This window comes from Penicillium subrubescens (genome assembly GCF_028828155.1).
Source record: "Penicillium subrubescens strain IBT 31985 chromosome Unknown utg000005l_segment0_segment0, whole genome shotgun sequence".
In the NCBI taxonomy this organism is placed as follows: domain Eukaryota; kingdom Fungi; phylum Ascomycota; class Eurotiomycetes; order Eurotiales; family Aspergillaceae; genus Penicillium; species Penicillium subrubescens.
The window spans coordinates 5,358,273-5,371,597 of record NW_026643155.1 but is presented as its reverse complement, the minus strand read 5'-3'; the positions used below and the strand labels follow the sequence as shown (position 1 = coordinate 5,371,597).

The window sequence follows — 13,325 nt, the reverse complement described above, 5'->3', positions numbered from 1 at the left end:
TTTATCGGTGTTCACGGCGGCCTTCTCTTTTTATTCCTCTTTTACCCCAGGAATTTTCGTTTTATATCTCCATATTGCTACACGGATCGGTGCAGGAGGTGTCTGGCTTTGTTTTTGTGTTTTTGTCGCGTTGGCCTTCTTTGGCCTGGCCATGTTTATACCTCGGCGGTGACCTCGTCCGCTCGTATATATTTTATTCGGTGATTTCAATATCCTGTTCTTTCGGGTCGAGATAGTTATTTACACTATCGTATACATTGTAATACACGGGGTTGTTGCTTCTTGCCTTTGATTCACCCTCCTTCATATCGTATGACCGTGGGGGCCAACCTGGTCGCACAGGTGGACCCCAGACCAGGGCCGTGGCGGAGGTAACCTTAAAACTGGACCACTGTCCCGGAATCCTGCAGGGAGGGTTTCCCCGTAATGCGGATGACCAATGACATGGATTGATGGGTCTTGTTCGGGTCCCGTCTATTCGGGTGTTGGAATATTGTCTTATTGTGAGGGATGATATGATTTGTCAAGGAAAGATGGGCGTGTGGTTTTGTTGGTATGGATGAGATTTAAGATCTTGACTCAAATACTCGTGATGGGATTCAATAATAAAGGTCCGCAATGACTATCTTTGTGGGGCTAGTTTTCATGGCGAGTACAGAACTATTGAAATTTTGAGGACAGGAGAAGTACCTCATCGATTCGATCTTGAACTACTCAATCACTAGAGCGAACAAACATATCTCTGTGGGCGGTCATGATCCCAAAGTGGTGTGCTATAATTAGCCAATCACCCTAAGCGCCAAGACGTAGCCTTATATTCGTCATCAAGCCTTCCTCACATCTATTTCCCTTTCCTCAGCACCTTCCTACTAGATTCTAACATGGAACTATCTCTATTCCACCAAAGCAATCTACTCTACACACAGGAGGCCTTGTCGCGGTACCAGCCTGGGGGTTACCATCCCGTTACCCTTGGAGATACGTTCAAGAATGGGCGTTACCACGTCCGTCTCAAGTTAGGATGGGGTGGGTTTTCGACGGTATGGCTTGCAAGGGATAAAGGGTCTCGTTAAAGATCATGACCGCCGATTCGGGATTATCTACTCGCGAATTACAAAATTCGAAACACCTTGAAACCTTGAAAGGCATCCCCGGGGGAACCTATCTTCAAACTATATTGTGCAGTTCCTTGATTGGTTTACCCACGACGGTCCTAATGGAGTTCACCAATGCCTTGTGTTTGAATTACTTGGTCCTTCCGTTGATCAAGTCCTCGCGGACTATCGTGAGAGTCGAGATAAGCTCTGTGCGGAAACTATCATCCGGGTGTCTACCCAGCTTTTGAAAGCTGTAAAATTTATCCACGGTTCTGGAATGTTCATGGTGGTGAGCGCATTTTCCTAGCAGTGTTTTGTTCGCCAAATAGCAATATATACTTATTTCATGACAGACATCAGCGGTTGAAACATCGCATTCTGCTGTACAAACCTACTAAACAAAACCGAGGAGGACCTTTTCGAAATTCTCAGATTTCCAGAAATCGAGCCTTTTCCCGTCTAGATGGCACGCCTTTAGAATCCGGATTGCCAAAACAGCTAGTCAAGGCCGCAGAATGGGTCGACTTGATCGATGAAGACGACGAAGATATTCGCCTCTTTGATTATGGAGAGAGTTTTCTTCAGGGCAAAGAGCCTGAACGATTAAACCAGCCGGGTACATTACGGGTCCCCGAGACTATTTTCACGCACTCCTTTGATTATCGTGTTGATCTTTGGCGGATAGGTTGTATGGTAAGTGAGGTTTCCACCCATCTGTTTTCTACTGTACCTGTGCCGCAATCAGGTCTAACGGTCTGGTCTACTAATTCCAGATCTATTCCTTCTTATTCACAACATACCCGTTTTGGTATCTCGGTGAAGATGAAGTAATGGTTTTCCAAATGATTGGCTTCGTGGAGAAACTGCCGACTGGATGGGAATCAAAGTGGAAATCTATGCAGACGAAATCTAGCCACGATCTGGAGGTGGAAGGTAAGCTATTAGATACACTATGGAATTCATTGCTTGCTAATTACGTTCAAATATTCTGCTATATCGAAGCTTGAGCGGAAATTTGTGGAGGCTGTGCATGATACAGAACCATGCTAGGGGTGGTTCAAGGATTGATGCGAGTTTTACTATCTAGCCGTATCACTGCAGACGAGGAGCTCGGCTTGCTTTAACTCTCGAAGATAGCTACTTGATAAAGTAATCTGATGGATTAACAAGCGATCTCTGTTGTAGATATCGAAAGTGAAAGGGATATTCAAAATCTCCGAGGTCACTTCTAGTAGCTACACTTCTTTTCTACCGTCGGAAGCCCCAAAGTATTAAATCAACGCACTACATGCACATTATAAACGGCTTCCCAGGACCCGACAGCAAAATCTATTAGTCAGATTCGATTCATTTCCTTCAAGATAATATCACAGTAGGGATTGAATCTTTGGTGATCTCGAGTAAAACAAATCCCAATGATTAGCATCACACATATACACGAAGCCAGAGAATTCCACTTCGTCATAAGGCACCTTCATCCACCCAACGTCCCTCAGCGTACACCCTTCCAAAGGCTCGAATTCCTCAGGCGGTCCGCCCAACGCCTCAACTCTTCCTCATCTGGCACCTCCGGCTCCCACTCCCCATTGACCATGCGAGCAAACGAGGTCCAAGAGCGACTTGGATCCGGCGCATTTAAAACAGACTCAAGAGCCTCTTGGTCAACCATCACGAAAACCCGATATCTGCCCGAATGAGGGCAATACTCTGAGTCTAGAAGCCCTTATTCTTGATGTATAGCAGTACGAGCCCAGCGATTGAAGTGGGCGCGTAAGATGGCGGTCGGTGCTCTATTGAACGAGGGATGCTCGAAGATTGTCGGGGCGAAAGTTTCTAGGAGGTCAAGACCAGTGTAGAACTTCAGTGAGCGCTTCGGATCTGATCACAGACATCTGATTATCCTATAGATACCGGTAATAATCCCAGCAGACTTTTAACGGCGTTTGCGTATCTATCTGGTGCTGACGTGCAATACGGGTCAGGTCGGTCCACGTCGCGGTATTTCCGATGCTTTATCCTATAGGGGTTCTCTTCGTATTCCTCCTTAAACTAAATGGGGCATCCCTTATGAGAGTCGATTTCTATGCGTTCAGGTTCAATGATTGGGCGCAAGGATTCCTATATCAACGGCGCCAATTCAACCGTGTATCGTCCCAGATGATCTCCCTGATTTCGTGGCGAAACTTTGGATGGTCGGCTACGGCTCGGAAAACCTGGATGTTCAACGAGTTGACCGAAAGAAAAATGTGCGAGGAAGAGAATGGTGAAATTTTCGCCGAGGGTTTTGCATGTCAAACGCAAGGACTTGACCTCTTTGTTTGGCAGAAAGGACACACGGATGAAATTATTTCTAAGGGGAAACGCAGAAACCACGGGCTTTGGGCTGCCATCCCAGACGAGGGGACAAGTGAAGCCATTAGATTTATGCCAGTCAGTTGTGTTGATAATGGAGAAGAGAAAGTAAGAAAAGATCATGGGATTCAGATAGCTGTAGGAAGGAAGATCTAGCAGAATACCAGTGGTCATGTGACCTTTTGGCAGGATGACTAGCAGAGCACACAGAATGACAGGACCTATCTTTTCCATGGCCAAATGCTCCAAAACGACATAAAAATCAAATAGACGCAGTTGTCTAATTAGGTAGGTGGTCGTACAGGTCGCTAACCGGTTTGCTCATGTATCATCGAAAAAGAGGCTGTCAGCATCGAATCATACGGCTGAGGCTGAGGCGAATAACTATATTTCCTCTTGGTATTAGACAGCTTCGAGGCAGATACGGATGACGAGGGTAGCATAAGAGTCGTGTAGTGGCGGCGAAAGGATTCGGAGGCCATAAATTCAAAGAACGCATCTTCCGTAAGGCGGCTATCGGCAAGATTAGGCTTGAAATTAGTGACAAATTTTTCAGTGGAAGGTTCCACGCGGATAGCTTCGATGAACAGGTAGGCGTATTAGAACTGTAGTGGCAGGATAATACTGTGGCACTAAAGGAGTTCTGAGAGAGCCTGCTTCCACTTAGTAAGAAATACCCTTAGGTTCCCATTCTGTTTGCAGGTGCAACTAGTCCAAACACTCCAGCGTTGCTAGAAGGTGTGTAAGTTCACCCGTCTATATGCATTGAATATATGCACTTACTTTGCCAAGTTATCGTCATGCCCGGACCCCTAACTATATTCGGAATGACAGGGTCCATAGTGATATAAAGGGGTACTTGACCAGCCACGCTGATCGCGAGAGCCTAATGTTTGCAATGCTAGTCAGATAGAGACAAAGATGCGACACACCAAGTGTCTTGTACTTTAACAACTATCTAAGTACCTTCCAAGATTTCTAGTTATCAAGCACATATACCTGTGTGACGTTATGTTATGGTATGATCTGGACAGAAGTCCGAGTCTTCCCCGCACCATAACAGCCTATCTACGCTCTTCATGCCGAGGACTATCAGATGTCTCGGCGTTATTAAAGCGAGCACAGACTCGAGAACGGGGTGGAAAGTAAGACATCAAACCGAGTATATGTACTCACCTTGTCAAGAACAAGATTATCATCATCATCATCATGTCCGGCCTCTCTACCTCCCCGATATTCAACCACATCAGCATCAAAAATCTACACCCAACCTTCGGCGCCGAAATAAGCGGCGTAGACTTCTCCCAACCCGTTCCGCAAGAAGTCTTTAACGAGATCCTCACTGCAATAACCCAGGTGGGTCCTGCCCAGAATAAAATAGCCTAAACCACATAAGCAAGATATCAGTATGTCTCATCCTGCATGAACCGAATTAGTTTGGCGTATGCGCGTTTCGGAATACGGGACTGGACGATGCACGTCACGTTGCGTTTGCAGCGCAGTTTGGCAAGTTGGATGATGTGACGCCCTACACGGCTGGTGGTCGGGCGCATCGACTTTCTGATGTGCGGTTGTTTGATGTGGGGAATATCGAGTTGGATGGGACGGTGTTTGCATTGGATAATGTGCGGCGGGAGTGGAATAAGGTGAGTATGTTTCTGACATGCTGCAGTCATCTCGCGGAGGGTTCTCCGCTGATTCAGATGAGACAGGGCAATGGACTATTCCATGTAGACTCGAGTTTCAATCCCCGACGAGCTGGATACTCGTTACTCCGAGCGCATGAGCTACCACCAGCGGGGATGGGCGGAGAGACTGATTTCGCCGATGTACGAACAGCCTTTGACGAACTACCGTCTGCATTGAAGGATGAACTTCGAGAAAAGGATTATATCGCAGCGCACTCTCTCTGGCATTCACGCAAGACAGCCGCGCCCGCGACATTTGCACACATCAATCCTGACGATTACCCGATGGGACGACATCGGCTGTTCCAACGACACGAGGCATCAGGACGGGAGACAATGTATATCGCCGCACACATCCACCATATCGAGGGGCTAGAGCCCGAGGATTCACAGGCCTTGTTCGACAAACTCTTTCAACACGCCACCCAGTCTCGCTATGTGCTTCGCATTAGCTGGGAACAGCCTGGAGACTTGATTCTGTGGGACAACACGAGTGTGATGCATCGCGCGGTCGGGGGCAGCTTCGAAGGCAAGTTTCGACGGGATATGCGACGGGCAACTGTGCATGATGGGAGTGGCTCGGCGTGGGGGTTGAATGAGCGGAGTGAAGTGCGGCAGGGTTTGCCGTGAAGCCGGATGGGATTTCAATGATCATGCAGGTCCGAGGTAATAATAGTGACGGGAGTTGGGCTGCGCAGATGGAAGGTGGTAGAGTTGCATCAGGCACAGGCTGGCGGCATGAGAATGTGAGACCTGTGTAGGACAGCAGGAAATAGCATCATAACCAGCATAGCATCATAGCCGAATATTGGTGCTGGTGCATGACCATCAGGCCATGGTAGTAGTCTCCATTTCGAAGATCCCATAATGGAAACTCCACTACTCAAGCTCCATTCTCTATGGTAAAACTCCACCTGCTCGTGGATCAGAACAGACACCAAGTAGTGGCTGGAGGACATAATAATAGCCAGGTGAGACATGGAAAGTGCAGATCATCACCAAGACCGCGGCTCTCCGACTCGTTTTCGCCTTTTCTGCTTGGCAGTCGGATGAAAGAGGAAGGATGATAAAACCCAGAAATTCTCATCTTCTGCATCGACGGTGTGTTGAGTTCAGTCACTCGAGTATGTCTCACTTTAGTTGCCCCTCTCCGGTCGCTTCGCTTGCGGAAGTTGGTTCACCTTGAACAACTTGAACAACAGTGATGTTGCATCATCACCTCGCTATAATCAGTCTAACGGCCCGTTGTGTCTCAAACTCGCCCAATCGAGTTGCCACTCGGCATCTCCGCTGGGTGAGATGGTGAGATTGTGGTTCGTCCATGAACTCATCAAGCGGTTCCCGGGGGAATTGGGTGGAGACTGGTGGAGTCCCTTTTGCTATTCTGGTGTCTTATCCAATTGTTCACTTCGTCACTGCGACACTTTGATCCTCTGTTGATAGTGGTATAGTGGTACGGCCGATTCCTTTTCGCGGGGTTCAGCCGATGATGCTGATGTTGATGGATGATCCCTGAATGATCGCCTCTTCTATTCTCTGCTCCCTTGGAGAACTATAAAGAGACCCTGCATTCTTCGGAGATTTTAACCTTTTCATCATCAACATCTGTTCATCTCTTCCTCTTTTGACTATAATCTACCCTTTCCATTCAATCACACTCATCTCCAAAATGAAGACCTTCATTGCTTCTCTCGCCCTCCCTCTACTAGCTGTGGCTGCTCCCACCCCCAAGCCACTACCGACGCCAACCCGCCCTTTGGCGTCATGGCCGTCCGCTCTGCTTCGCCCATCCACTACGCCCAGTTGAACGCAGCAGGCCAAAAGTTCTGGTTGGGTGGACAGACTTCTTCTTACTGCCCTGAGCAAGTGCAGAATTGCCCCCCGGGCAACCAGACTATCCTGGCTCCTGGTGGTAACTCTTTGGTACGTGACACTGCATACAACACACATTACACATCAAACAACCAAACAAACAAACAAACACAAAACTACATTCTTCCAAAGTGATCTAATACTAATTCTATCAATTATAGGACGTCGAAGTCCCCGGCGGCCAACAAGTCTACGTCGACCCCACCGGCGCCCTGAGCTTCACCCAAGCCCACTCCGCCTCCATCCCCGCCGGTTCCTCCGTCGGCAATCTAGCCTACCAGCCCGGTACTCCCTGGAACCACTACACCTTCAATGGCTGGGGTGCAACTGGTCTCATGGCCTGTCCAACCGCGGATAACCGCTGGCAGGTGTTTGCTGCCTTGAGCAATGCCACCGTTCCTTCTGGAAATGTCGCTGATTGTCTGGGTTTCTCGGCTATTGCGTTGCCGTATAAGGGGGATGTTCCTGCTTGGCAGTATATTTAGATGGATGGATGTTGAGGGAGGGGAGTGGTTGTGGTGCATGTTGTTTTGTTATGACATGATCTGATTGCGTTTAGCTTTGAGCATATTGTTTGTTGGTTATTTTCTCGCGGGAGCGAGTATAGTATTAGGGAGACCTTGATACAAATTAATAATGATTGATTACATTACTTGATTCTTCTAACTAAGATTTCTTGTAAGGTTTATCTCATGCAGGAACAGGTAATGGGTATCATTCTATATAGGACTAGGACTCTACTATCTACACCCTCTAGTTCCGCCAGATTCGAATCGCCTTGTCCTTGCCACCACTGCCGACCTTTTGACCATCAGGACTCCAGTCCACGGCAAAGACCTCGTCCTTGTGTCCGGGCAGATCCGTAGCCAACTTGCCGGTCCGAACATCCCAGACCTTCAGAGTGGTGTCCTTGGAGGAAGACACCAGCAGCCGAGAATCGGCAGAGAAGCAGCACTGGTATACAGCGCCGACATGGCCGCGGAATGTAGTGATGAACCTAGAAACGATAGAAACGCGAGTGGTTAGCAAGACGAAAAGCATTGATATACGAGTAACGAAAAAAAAAAAACTCACTTCCCGTCACGTCCATTCCAAAGCTTGACGTGGTTATCAAACCCAGCAGATGCAATGTATGCCATGTCCGGCGAGAAAGTGACATGGTTAACCTCCTTCTGGTGACCCAACAGTCGCGCAACGGGTTTATTCGACGCAGCCGGGTCCCACAGATACATGGTGAAATCGTCACTGGCCGAGACCAATCGCTCGACAATCTTGTTGTTCACGGTCGCCGCATCCTCGAAACGCTTGCGTGCAGCAGCCACCTTCTCCGCCTCTGTACCCGGCACCTTACCAGTGTGATCATGGTAGGCGGTGCGCAGGGCAAAATCAGTGGAGAGAGCCAGATGGTTCACACGGTGGGCATGCGCCGCCAGAGACTGGATCAGCGTACCGTCCTTGGGATTCCAAATCTTAATCGTCTTATCGTGCGACGCCGTATAAATCTGTCCAGTACCACCCCACCGAACGCAGCTGACCGATCCCTTGTGTCCAGTGAGAACATGCTCAATGCGCTTCGAGACTACATCCCAGATCCGCACGGTCGAGTCTTTCGACGCAGATGCCAGACGGGGCCGTCCAGACTCTTGCACGTGGTAGGGTTCCCAAGCCAGACTGGTGATCCACTTGGAATGACCCTTGACCGGTCCACCCAGCGCCTGTCCCTTCTTCGCATCCCAGAACCGCACAGTGTTATCCATACTACCTGTCGCAATCATCGCGCCGTTGGGCGAGTATGCCACCGCCAGAACCCAGCTAGTGTGTCCCTTGAGTGTGTGCAACGGGGTACCAGTCTCACAGTCCCAGACTCGAGCTGTAGAATCGCCACTGCCCGAGACCATGGTCGATGAGTTGACGGGGGAGAAAGAGGTTGCAAGGATAGCCTCGCCGTGACCCGCGATCGAGGCGGCGCAGCGAGAAACAGCCTTGACTCGGAAGACGGCTTGCGGGGTGAAAAATAGCGAGACCGTATCTTCGGTCGTTTTGATCCCTGGCTGGAGGAGCGAGTGGTATAAATCGGCGAGGATATCGATGGTCTGTCCGTCCTCCTTGTCGGATTGGTAGGTGAATCGATACGGCACACGATCATCGTCGTCCTGCAGAGAGCAGAAGTCGACCAATTAGTTCAGTTCAGTACGACAGGTTTTTTGCAAAAGAGTAATCCTTACATTCCCTTGCAGAGTATTCAACAGCGTCTCAAGGTTCTTAATATTCGCATCGGCCACTGGGACCGACACCGCAGGCCCGGTAGCATTTCCAGTAGCCTGGTCGTAGAATTGGACGCGGACGCTGCCCAAATCCGTAGGAATACTCTGGATCTCCTGCTGCTCCCGGGCCTTTTCGGCATGAGCCAGCTTTTGGCGCTTACTGGGCAGGGGGAGGAGGGTCGCCATTGTTGGGTTGGAGGAGTTGACGGAGGAAGAAATTTTGATTTGGAGGGCTTATCTTATCGGGTGCGGATTTTCTAACTGGCGGGGATCACTCACGCGGATGATCCTATGGTGGATCACTCTTGTCAAATTTATTATCTATTAGACATCCTTTTTTTTTCTCTTTATGCTTAATTAGCGAGCGTTAAAATATCAGTCAATTTGATATTGTAGCCAAAATTATTAGTAGCCACCACCTAGTACTAACTGCAAACGCTATCGCTCCATATACATCGGAAAACAGATTAGGGCTTCTTGAATCTCTCGGTCTATATGACCATTAGGTACAGCACTACTGTGTTTGAGATATGAAGGGAAGCATTTGAGTAAAGAATTGAGTGGAATTTATTCTATTTCTTTTCATCGTCTCCATTCTGACAGATTCTCATCTGCCGTGAAAAGATTCTATCACGGGCTAAATTTGGGACTCGACTATGTAATCGATTGTTAGCATTTATCTGATATCGTGTTAGCATATTGTCTGGAATGATTCATAGGGAAAAAGGACCATTTAAGTGAACTAAAGTAGACGCAATAGTGAGAAAATATATTAGAGAGGTGTCGGCCAGCGTAAAGTGCTATCAGTGATCAGGTGCAGAAGATGCAGTTCACTTTCCTCTTCTCTCGCCTCACCTCTTCCCCATTTCATCCCACCCCACTGACACAATGTCTATATCGTCACGACAGTCCACACTTAATTCTTTCGTTCCATTGACCGTCAGGAACAGCACCCGACGGGCTGGAACAGCAAGGCCCACAACCACAGCCACCAGTGTCGCCTCTCAGGACATTGTCTGTGCTGTCAGTGAATCACGAGGAGTATCATCCACCGTTGGGCTGGCATTCGTGAACCTCGCCACTGCTGAGGTGGTTCTGTGCCAGATTTGTGACAGTCAGACGTACGTCAAGACTGTTACCAAAATTGGCGTCTTCGAACCCAGTGACATCCTGTTCATGAGTACTGCCAAGGACTCCAAGTTGCACTACATCATCGCAGAGAACCTGCGCGAACCAACTCTCACCTTTGTGGATCGAAGGTGCTGGTCAGATAAGGCTGGTCACGAATACCTTGATCGTCTTGCTTTCCCGGATGAGGTCGATTCTCTGAAGGTGACACTGGGAGGAAACTACTTTGCAGCGTGCTCATTTGCGGCGGTACGATTCTCCCACCGAGATTTTTTCACACAGTTATCCTAATCCTGAGAAGGCTCTCAAGTATATCGAGTTTGAACTGCAACGTATCTTCGCCTCCCACTCTCTACGGATCAAGTTTGAACCCTCGCAAGGCTCAATGACCATCGATCTGGCCACGATTGTTTCTCTCGAACTCATTCAAAATCTCCACAATGCCAAATCCAAAGATAGCTTGTATGGCTTACTCAATGAAACCACAACGCCGATGGGAGCCAGACTACTCCGAGCCAACATCGTTCAGCCTTCCACCGAAAGGGTCAAATTGACCGCGAGATACAATGCGGTGGAGGATTTGTCCACAAAGGAAGACATGTTCGTATCTGTCCGCCAGTCTTTGAAGGGATTCCTCGATGCAGATAAAGTCTTGACATCGGTATGTTCTCTTGACTCAAGCATTGTACTCAGCTGACAGTGAAGATCATCCTTGTGCCTACCAAGCGAACAGCCCAGTATATCGAGCAGTCTGTCAACCATGTCATCATGCTCAAAATCTATGTATCGTCCATCAAGAAGGTGTATCAGGCGCTCGGTGCGGCACAGAGCGAGATTCTGACTACTATTCGAACAGCATGTCACACTCAATGAACCCTCTTGCAAACCTCAGTGCTAACATATAGCAGTTGTGTCAGCCTGCGGGCCATCGCGCCGTTGAGGAACTCATCGAGAAAACAATAAATGAAAACATCAAATACCAAACCAAGCCCCTCGATCTTCGCAATCAACGGATCTACTGTGTGAAGGTGATGATTAATTTCTTACTCATTAAATAGGATGCTAACTCCGCCAGGCCGGCGTCAGTAGTCTTCTGGATGTTGCGAGGCAAACTTACAAGGAGGCTAATGCCGATGCAGCAGAATTGGTAACCAAGCTGGAAGGCAAGATTCCACGCTAGATTCTTGCTATAATCCCTTCGCTAATTTTTTGCAGAAGCCTTTGATATGACTCTGGATCTCAAGTTCGACACCGCACGCCAATACTACATCTGCATTCCAATAGGAAATCCAGAAACACTTCCTGATATCTTCATCAATGTCCATCGCAAAAAGAATCGGATCGAGTGCCAAACTCTGGATTTAGTCAAACTAAACCAGAAGATCACCGATGCGCACAACGAAGTGATCAACATGAGCGACCAGACAGTTCAAGGCCTACTCCACGAAGTATGCGCCGACGTCGCAGGACTCTTTCGTATCAGTGAGGCAATCGCAATGCTGGACATGCTAGCAGCCTTTGCACAACTCGCAACAAGCCACGATTATATCCGTCCCGAGCTCATGGCTAGTTTGGTTATCAGGGCTGGACGCCATCCTATCCGAGAACGGATTCATTCCCACAAGTTCATTCCGAACGATGCCTGTGCCACGCCACAAACTCGACTTCAGATCATCACCGGGTGCAACATGAGCGGCAAATCAACATACATCCGATCCCTCGCTCTCATGACCGTAATGGCACAGATTGGATGCTTTGTTCCAGCACAATACGCCTCGTTCCCAATCGTTCACCAACTCTTTGCCCGTGTAGCCACCAGTGACGATCTCGACGCGAATGTTTCTACTTTCGCCGCAGAAATGCGAGAGATGGCATTCATCCTGCGACATGTCCAGCCTCGAGCCATGGTCCTAGTTGACGAACTTGGGCGCGGCACCAGTACGACCGACGGTCTCGCGATCGCCATCGCACTGGCCGAGGCCCTTCTCGCCAGTAATGCATTAGTATGGTTCGCCACACACTTTCATGACCTCGCGCGCATTCTCTCAGAACAAAGCGGTGTCATAAATCTCCATTTGGCAGCCGATATCACCCCCTATGCGAACAAGATGACGATGCTATACCAGATCGCCGAAGGACCCGTTCCGGACCGTCGATATGGCCTTGAGCTGGCGAAGTTAGTAGACCTCCCACCTGCAGTACTACAGGTAGCCAGAACCGTCTCCGAGTCAATGGATCGCCTCACTCAGCGTCGGAACAGCCCTTCGCGTGCCGTGGCCATAGCTCGGAAACGTAAGTTGCTTCTCACTTTGCGAGAGGAGCTTATACTCGCTCGAAATGGCACTATGGATAGCGTATCTCTTCGTCAACATCTCGTCAAGCTCCAGGATGAAATTGTGTTGCGCATGGCTGCAATCGATGAGAAGGTGAATCTGGAAACTGGTTCTGATTCTGAGATCTTGGACGTCCAACAAAAAAGGAACGAGAATGGTTCTCAGGCGGACTGCACTGCTCGGACTTCCCGCACCGATAGGGCATCTGAGAGGAATTCGACTAGAAATCCCTTGCCTTCGGATCATTTGCTGGTCGATTCCGATTCGGAGCCTGACTCTGTCGGACATGACAGTGTTGTGTTGGTGTGAGGACGTCTCTGGAGATCCGGAGTGGTGTCTCATGTGAGCTTTATTACATTCGTATGCGTTTTGATCATTGTATGATACGGTGGAAAGGCAAAGAGAGAATCCTCTTTACACCCTGCGGTTGACGATCTGATGTCTTACATTGATAGAAGATGACTGGACTATTAGGTACATGTATCAGTCCTAAATGATAGTTCTTTACAAACAATTAAAAAGTGAGTAGATGAAAGCAGTTTTTACACAAACAAATCGCTTTATTTCCTCATTCATCTATCAAAAACGCTC

The 13,325-nt window shown here is 48.6% G+C and overlaps 6 protein-coding genes across 6 annotated transcripts; 4 read left to right on the top strand and 2 right to left on the bottom strand.

The window, feature by feature from the left end:
* Positions 1-881: 881 nt before the first annotated feature.
* N7473_008487 (uncharacterized protein) lies at positions 882-2,221 on the top strand (the record flags this gene model as incomplete). The annotated part of the gene is made up of 5 exons (XM_057154427.1): positions 882-1,040; positions 1,186-1,386; positions 1,596-1,790; positions 1,871-2,030; positions 2,148-2,221. The coding sequence occupies 5 exons, from the start codon at positions 882-884 to the stop codon at positions 2,219-2,221; spliced, it is 789 nt and encodes a 262-aa protein (XP_057008765.1).
* A 599-nt stretch (positions 2,222-2,820) lies between these two features.
* On the bottom strand, positions 2,821-3,146 carry N7473_008486 (uncharacterized protein; the record flags this gene model as incomplete). Its single annotated transcript, XM_057154426.1, has 2 exons — positions 2,821-2,975; positions 3,029-3,146. Coding segments are annotated over 2 exons (273 nt in total), but the record flags the coding sequence as incomplete, so codon positions are not given.
* Positions 3,147-4,658: 1,512 nt separating this feature from the next.
* On the top strand, positions 4,659-5,767 carry N7473_008485 (TauD/TfdA dioxygenase family protein; the record flags this gene model as incomplete). Its single annotated transcript, XM_057154425.1, has 2 exons — positions 4,659-4,805; positions 4,886-5,767. 2 exons carry the CDS (start codon positions 4,659-4,661, stop codon positions 5,765-5,767), a joined length of 1,029 nt encoding a protein of 342 aa, XP_057008763.1.
* Positions 5,768-6,901: 1,134 nt separating this feature from the next.
* On the top strand, positions 6,902-7,494 carry N7473_008484 (putative IgE binding protein; the record flags this gene model as incomplete). The annotated part of the gene is made up of 2 exons (XM_057154424.1): positions 6,902-7,060; positions 7,171-7,494. The coding sequence occupies 2 exons, from the start codon at positions 6,902-6,904 to the stop codon at positions 7,492-7,494; spliced, it is 483 nt and encodes a 160-aa protein (XP_057008762.1).
* Positions 7,495-7,718: 224 nt separating this feature from the next.
* Positions 7,719-9,481, bottom strand: N7473_008483 (Ribosome assembly protein 4). The gene is made up of 3 exons (XM_057154423.1): positions 9,235-9,481; positions 8,084-9,162; positions 7,719-8,006 (listed from the first exon to the last, which is right to left on the bottom strand). The coding sequence occupies exons 1-3, from the start codon at positions 9,457-9,459 to the stop codon at positions 7,763-7,765; spliced, it is 1,548 nt and encodes a 515-aa protein (XP_057008761.1). The 5' UTR covers positions 9,460-9,481; the 3' UTR covers positions 7,719-7,762.
* A 680-nt stretch (positions 9,482-10,161) lies between these two features.
* On the top strand, positions 10,162-13,043 carry N7473_008482 (MutS family protein MSH4; the record flags this gene model as incomplete). Its single annotated transcript, XM_057154422.1, has 6 exons — positions 10,162-10,650; positions 10,703-11,062; positions 11,107-11,256; positions 11,310-11,429; positions 11,477-11,564; positions 11,617-13,043. The coding sequence occupies 6 exons, from the start codon at positions 10,162-10,164 to the stop codon at positions 13,041-13,043; spliced, it is 2,634 nt and encodes an 877-aa protein (XP_057008760.1).
* Positions 13,044-13,325: the final 282 nt, after the last annotated feature.